The sequence below is a fragment of the Sinocyclocheilus anshuiensis genome, unplaced genomic scaffold, assembly GCF_001515605.1.
Source record: "Sinocyclocheilus anshuiensis isolate Anshui unplaced genomic scaffold, SAMN03320099.WGS_v1.1 scaffold535, whole genome shotgun sequence".
NCBI classification, from domain to species: domain Eukaryota; kingdom Metazoa; phylum Chordata; class Actinopteri; order Cypriniformes; family Cyprinidae; genus Sinocyclocheilus; species Sinocyclocheilus anshuiensis.
This window is the reverse complement of record NW_015551063.1, coordinates 1,104,629-1,112,056: the sequence shown is the minus strand read 5'-3', so window position 1 is coordinate 1,112,056 and position 7,428 is coordinate 1,104,629. Positions and strand designations below refer to the sequence as shown.

Sequence of the window (7,428 nt, the reverse complement as noted above, 5' to 3'; positions counted from 1 at the left end):
CGCTCTTCCCTTACTTTCTCTCATGAGCTGGTCTCTGGGAAAGACCAGGCTGATCTTTGCGACTCGCGTATCCTGCTTGTGTCTGTTGAATAAAGAGAAGTGCAGTGAAAGGTGTGAGGCTTCTAAACTACCATCACCTCTACGAGACGAGGACGGAGGCACGGCTCAGAAATTAAGGACTGATTCGATGGGAAAGACAACTGAGTAAAAAATTTATAAGTAACCCGAACGTCCCTTCGCTGGCGGTTGCTTCCCTCTGCAGTGAGCTGCTCTTAGGAGAGCAGGGCGAGATTGTTTGGCAAAGACATGTCATTCTTGGCGATGACTCACCCTTTCCTGACAGTTAATGAGCTCTGTCTTTCTCTCGCTTCTCTACTTATTGGAGGCTGGGCTCACAAATGAACTGCAGTGGGGGTGAGGACATTAGATTTCCTCTGCGCTGCGTCACATACGGCAAGGAAAGCCAAGAACAGACAAATGATTACAGCCGGTATGATACCCAGTGGAAGAAAAAAGCCAAGAGCAAGGAACTATGGGGTCTGACATTGTATAGAGGCTCAAACAGGAACTGCCAGATAATGTGCTACAGTTTGAGCCAGTTCCAAACCTAGTTAGTTGCCTGCAAAGGCTGGTTCAATAGACACACTCTTAAAAATAAAGGTTCTTTATTGGAATCTATGGTTCCATGAAGAACCTTTAACATCCATAGAACATTTCCAGGTTTTTTAGTAGAAAGAGGCTCTTTTAAGGCTGATGATACACGGGGAGACTTTTTTGAGCAATGTTGCTTGGGCACTTTCCCATTGAGAATGGATAACAAGTGTCTATTAGATCGGTCGGTGGCCCTGTGTCTCATCTGGTTGCCCCTTGGCGGCAATATTGTCCAAAGTTGCCCGGCGACATTGCTCAAAAAGTTGCCCCGTGTATCATCAGCCTAAGAACTGTTCACTGAAAGTGTTCTTCTATGGCATTCGCTGCAAAAACAAAAAAAACAAACACAAGCCCTTTATTTTAAAGAGTATAGGCAGCTGAATTCTCATTTAAAGTCAGAGTAGGTTATTTGGTTCAAAATAATTTTTATGTTATGCTGGTTGAAAGTCCATATGGTATATATGTATTTCTATCATCTGTGGAAGGCGTGGGACCATAAAATGTTTGTCCTATCAAACCATGGTTAATGTTTGTAAGGGAGATATAACCCTTAGTCAGGCTAGGCACCGTATTGAATTCAACGCGGATGAAAACTATGCAGTGAAGGGTTGGATTACAGTCTTTACAATTTCACACACTGTATGAAAGTCCTAGATCATGTCATTTTCACAACTCTCATTTTTCACAACTGTTTTATGGAGTATGTACTTCTATCCCTCATAGCCTCATTTTCATTCCTGTCAAAAAAATTATATATGGCGCTACCCTAAGGACTATTTCTCAATTAAAACATTTCTGATGGCACAACGCTATATGCTGTACAATTTTGTCAAATCATACATGTAAGGTGGATTTATTTCAAGGTAATGGTTTTCTTGGGGTTACACTTCAGGAGAAATTTGCAGCCTTTATAGAATGACTAATAAATTTTGCCAGACTTCGCAGATTGCAATATGTTTCTTTGCAGTAATCTACTCATTCAGCACCTTAGGATGCTGCGTGTGGCTTGTCAGCAGGCAGAGAAATGGGGTTCAGGGTTTCTCCATGCTGTTCAGCAGCTCTGGATCTAACTAAATCAGAAGTCTGGAGAAGCCTGACAGGGTCTTTACGAGGCCATGAGCGCCGTGTCACTCAGAATATCCCCCTTTCTGTGTTTACAGAGCCATATGCGATGGATCGCTTGGTTCTTTTTAACAGCAGATGTATGGTTTCTGTTTAGCCTCTCTATGACTGCAGGCTTTCATTTGTGCACCAGCATAAGAGATTTACTTATAATATTTCTAAAACAGAAATGGGAGGAACAGTGGCTTGCCTTGTCCCAATAATAAAACCGACGGTCTTTGTCTTTACAGAAGGCTCACCTCAACATCCTGTATAAATCATTTTACTCCATATTTTAATGGAGTTGTTTTATATGCTAAGATGATGCATATATCTTAAAAATAAGATTTACATGCTTTATGTCAATGGCAATGTGCTTATTTAGCAGTAAGCAGGTAAGTTTTGGTTATTATTTCTTAATAAAGAATATGTTTTGGTAAGATTAAAATTTAGAGGATAACTTGTTTAATTTTATCAGTATCAGTTAACTTATTTGTTGTTTTTCTATCCTTTGTCTTCTCCCACAGGTCCACCTGTGAACGTAACATGCAACATTTTTATTAACAGTTTTGGATCCATTGCTGAAACAACAATGGTGAGTATATTGATTAAAGTGATGCAACCCTAAAATTTTTTGTGATTCTATTTTTCTTTTTCTCATTTTTCTTTTTTTTTTTGTTAATACAAATTATTAGCTTAATTTTCATTTGTTCTTTTTTTTTTTTTTTTTTATTATATTTTGAATCCAGATTTTAACTGTAGTCCCAGACTTTTGGACCACAGGGTTAACACAGACTTATTGTGGCTACGAATTAACAATTAGTTCCCATGACTTACTAATTCATCACCTTGTTTTTAAGTAAATCCTGAGCACTATTTACTAATTCGTTACCTCGTTTGAAGTGCATTGTGCACACAATTTGCTAATACGTTCTGTTGAATGATATGTGAATAGCCTATTGCACCCTCTATGTGAGCAGGCTATATCTCTGTTACAGTCCTGTCATACTTTATTCATAACAGCAGCAATAGAGGTCTTTTCTCACTACGCAAAAAAATACAATGGGTTTATGAAATTGCGGACAGGCGTTAGTAAAACTTACCCACGATTTCACTAAAATGAGCTAACAAATTAGTAAAACGTGCTCACGATTAACTTAAAACAAGGGAGCGAATTAGTAAATCACAAATTGTTAATTTGTGGCCACAACATGAATATTTTTTCCTGCATGTCATGTCTGTGGCTCCGTACCACTCACAAGGGCGATAACTATAAAGTTTGAATAATCATTCTAATTCTGTGAAAATAGGAATTTCCACACTATACCCTAGTGAAAAAAATATAGTAAAATGTATTTTTAAATACATTTATTTTGTGCCAAGTATACTACAAATACATTTAAGTGTTTATGTGCTTAATACAGATACCCTTCAATTGTACTTTTGGTATACTAAACTGGTATAATTAAAGTCTGCTGAATTGGAACAACAAATTTTGTACTTAATACACTTTAATTGTGCAAAGTAGTGCTGAGGACCAATTAAAGATATACTGAAGTATTTTTGACTGTTGCAAGTATACTTCAGGTTTTTTACAAAATTTTACAGTTAAAATTACACTTATTTTTTACAGTGTACACTTTAAATATCTTGCATTTAAAGATATCATACAAAGATCATACAGTCCTTATTAATAGTGATATTAAAACACATTTTAGGCATAATATTAAGAAATGTGCATTGTGCAATAAAGAAGTACTCAGAAATTTAATATCAGTCTTAAGTGATATGTGAGAAAAAATGTTAATGGATTTGAAGTATATTTAGTATGAAATAAATGTATTTTAAATAAATTATGGCTTCGTTTTTTTTTTTTTTTACTAGGGTAACAATAACGACACAGAGAAACAATATTGTTGGAATCACTTTCAGAATGTTTTTTTTTTCAACTGATGAACAGTAAAATCATTGACACCGAATCAGAATCCATCTTGCTTTAAACAGCCGTATCGATAAATCTTTAGCGCTTATAGGGCAGCCGAGAACAATGTTTCATCCAGTAATGATCTGAGCGACTCCGGCCACTACTGAGACGGGCGTTCCCCCCGGCCTTTCACTGTCCTAATTGTTTACCCTTTTTTGTAAGGCACGGGGGGCCCACGGGAGAGGCGAGTGGCTATTTAATTAGCTCGCCGGCTCTTTCATTTTCTTGAGGAAGCACGAGAGCAAACGTGTACATTTCAACGTCCGTCATTTGTTAGCAGAGTTGGGCGCGCGAGAGTCGTGCAAACTTTTTCTAATGTCACAGTCAGGATAGGATCTGGCCTTGGGCTTGAATCGCATTATGAGTGGGTTGTTGCCATAAATCACTCTCCTTAGCCTAGAGAAATCAAATCAGAAAAAAAGCTGATGAATGTGCGCCCACTCCTCGCTTGTAAAAAAATATATATATAATGAAATAAAAATGTAATAAAATCATTATTAATCAGCAAAAATGTAAAAGGTAACATACAAAAACCAACAAATATTGTAGTTAATAGATTATATAAAATTATAAAAAATATATAGCAACTTGCTTGTCTCTTTTAACGTAAAAAACTGTGCCATCATATAAGTACATTACATTATATATGCTACATTTTATTAAAGAAATTATTACTTTTATTCAGTAAGGATGCATTCATTTAATATAATTAATTAATTTAATTAATCCACAGGTGACAGTAAAGACTTTTTTTAATGTTACAAAAGATTTCTACTTCAAATAAATGCTTTCTATTCATCAAAGAATCCTGGGGGAAAAAAACTGTATCACCGTTTCCAGAACAATATTAGGCAGCACAACTGTTTTTAACACTGATAATAATCAGAAAAGTTTCTTGAGCAGCAAATCAGTGGGCTTGAATCGCATTATGAGTGGGTTGTTGCCATAAATCACTCTCCTTAGCCTAGAGAAATCAAATCAGAAAAAAAGCTGATGAATGTGCGCCCACTCCTCGCTTGTTTGCAAAATCATTCTGTCGGAAACTTGCTGTATGTTTGAAGCGTTCGACTGCGGGCGTCCTGTTCGGTTGTAGTAATGGATGTCAGATATTTGCAGTAGACAAGAGCAAAAAGTTTGACTAATTTTGCTATATATATGCGTGAATTTCCGTGACATTAAATTAGTATAATGTGCATTTGCTGAGGAGAACAGATGTGTTTACATAACACCTGAGATACACCTGCTACCGGTAATGAAGCCGCTATGTATCGCTCTGTTGTTTTTGCAGGGTTCATTTTGCATCCGTGGGCTGTTTATCATAAAGGAAAAATATTGACATAGTAAAATCGATGGAACTTGTTCTTTTCCCGTGCTATGGTGGCTGCGCTCTCCGAGAGGCAAATCTAATAGCCTGAGACAGATGATTCTCCTCCATCAAAATATTTCGAAAGTCTTGGGTCACCTTACATTAGGATAATTGCCCTGAAATGTCCTTGCATGTTGAAGCTGATTGCCATTGCAAAGGTCATCCACTAAATTTTGTGCCGTGCCGATCATCCCAAGGTACATTAGTGCCCAGACAGTTTAATGGTCTCCCTGAAATGATATGACCGCATGCCTGTTTTGGAGAAGAATGGACAATTATGGCAGCGTGTTGGGGCGAAATGCCACTGCTTTACGGTGTCTGCTTTTAAACACTGGCCATCTCACCTGTCTGCCTGCATGGATAACAATTATCTCAAGCAAAATGTATACTGAGAGGACACCAAATTTACTTAGACTAATATTAGACATAGTAGCAAAAAAAAAATAAGCATGTTCTTGTGGAGCTTCACAGGTTCCTGAAGCTGATTAAATGTGCTTGCTTCCTCACCTCTAATCTGTTGACATGGCTGTCTTTGTGCGCCCAACAGGATTACAGAGTGAACATTTTCCTGAGAGCAGCAAATCAGCATATTAGAATTATTTCTGAAGGATCTTGTGACACTGAAAACTGGAGTAATGATGCTGAAAATTCAGCTTTGCATCAAAGGAATAAATTACATTTTAAAACAAAACAATTTTAAAAAGAAATAATATTTCAAATTATTACTGTTCTAACTATTTTTAATCAAATAAACGCAGCCTTTGTGAGCGTAAGAGACTTGCTGACCCCAGACTTTTGAACGGTTCTGAATCTTGTTGAAATCATACACAGTTTAAACTGCACAGCATGTTTGCTTAATTGTGTGGTATCATTTAAAAGTATTTTATTATTAAGAAATTAAAAGGCTTAAAGCAAAAAGATTATGAGTATCCTTCTAAGCATGTTTCCAATTTCTAAATTCTATGTCTTATCATTGTAGAATTAAAAAGGACTGGGCTTGTAGTGAATAGCCGTGTGGATTGGGAAGCCTCATCTCTTAACTTGACACTATCAAATGAACCTTTCAGATCAGTTTGGTCTTAGCTGCGAACTCCCTCTAGATTGCACCAGCCACAGCGCACAGTTAAATTGAACATTTCAGGTAAATAACCACTATCCCGTGATAGTGACATGATTACAGAGTGAGTTTCAAAACAGAGCTCAGCTCAGGGCTGTTTCTTTATCTAGCTTTAGGATCGTTTGAGACAGAGTTAATAATCATAGATTTAATACAGTTTGGGTGCATTTCTTAAAGAGATAGCCACCCAAAAATGACAAATTACAAATGACATTATTTGCTTATATTCATGTTGGTCCAGTCCTGTATGCTGTTATTTCCATGATAATAACAATTCATAGTGACCACAAGCTGACAAAAGACACCATAGAAATAGTCTGTCAAACAGGATTACAGAGTGAACATTTTCCTGAGACAGCAGTGGAACGACCCACGGCTGGCCTACAGCGAGTATCCCGATGACTCCCTTGACCTTGATCCCTCCATGTTGGACTCCATTTGGAAACCTGATCTGTTCTTTGCCAATGAAAAGGGAGCCAATTTCCACGAGGTTACTACTGACAACAAGCTTTTGAGGATCTCCAAAAACGGGAATGTTTTGTACAGTATAAGGTGAGAGGACAATATATAATCTAATTCTGTCAATAATACATTATACGGTGTGTTCGCACACTTGTAAGGGAGACCGGGGCTAGTTGTCACAGCAGTGTTTACGGCTGTCTGTATTTCTCAGGGTGGATTTATTTCTGTGTGCCCTTTGAAAAAAAGGACATACAGTTAATTAAACACACGTTGACATTTTGGATAACATGGCTCAGGTCATGTTGTCACACTATATGGTGTAAGTTGTCGCAGTGGAGCCTGCCATTAAACATACAGTGGGTCATTGAATCTGATTAGACCATTAGCATCTCGCTCAAAAATGACCTTTTTGACGTATTCCTGTGACGTCGTGGCTAGAACAACACCACACAAACTATGACAATAATAATCTCAGGTTCTGATTATGTGCTTATTTAATGTTAGTTTGCGTCACCTTTATAGCCTTACTGAAAGCAACAATGGATATTTTACTTCAGATCTTAAAAATAAATTAAAGGAAACATAAACATTAAAACTGTGAACTCATTGTGAACCGACAAGCGTATTCCAAGACAAAAATTGTATCACAAACACTTCCGCTAGAAACGCCCTGATCAAGTCATGCTTGCGATGGAGTTTCCGGTTGAGCGACTGCATCGGTATCATCCTCGGACTCGAGCTCAAATT

General features: G+C 37.4%; 1 protein-coding gene across 1 annotated transcript in view; it reads left to right on the top strand.

The window, feature by feature from the left end:
- Window positions 1-7,428, top strand: part of LOC107662012 (glycine receptor subunit alphaZ1-like) — a 56,498-nt gene that overhangs the window by 20,318 nt on the left and 28,752 nt on the right. Inside the window, exons 3-4 of the mRNA XM_016451858.1 lie at window positions 2,280-2,347; window positions 6,548-6,771. Coding sequence (XP_016307344.1) covers window positions 2,280-2,347; window positions 6,548-6,771 — 292 coding nt within the window. The remainder of the gene's footprint in view (window positions 1-2,279; window positions 2,348-6,547; window positions 6,772-7,428) is intronic.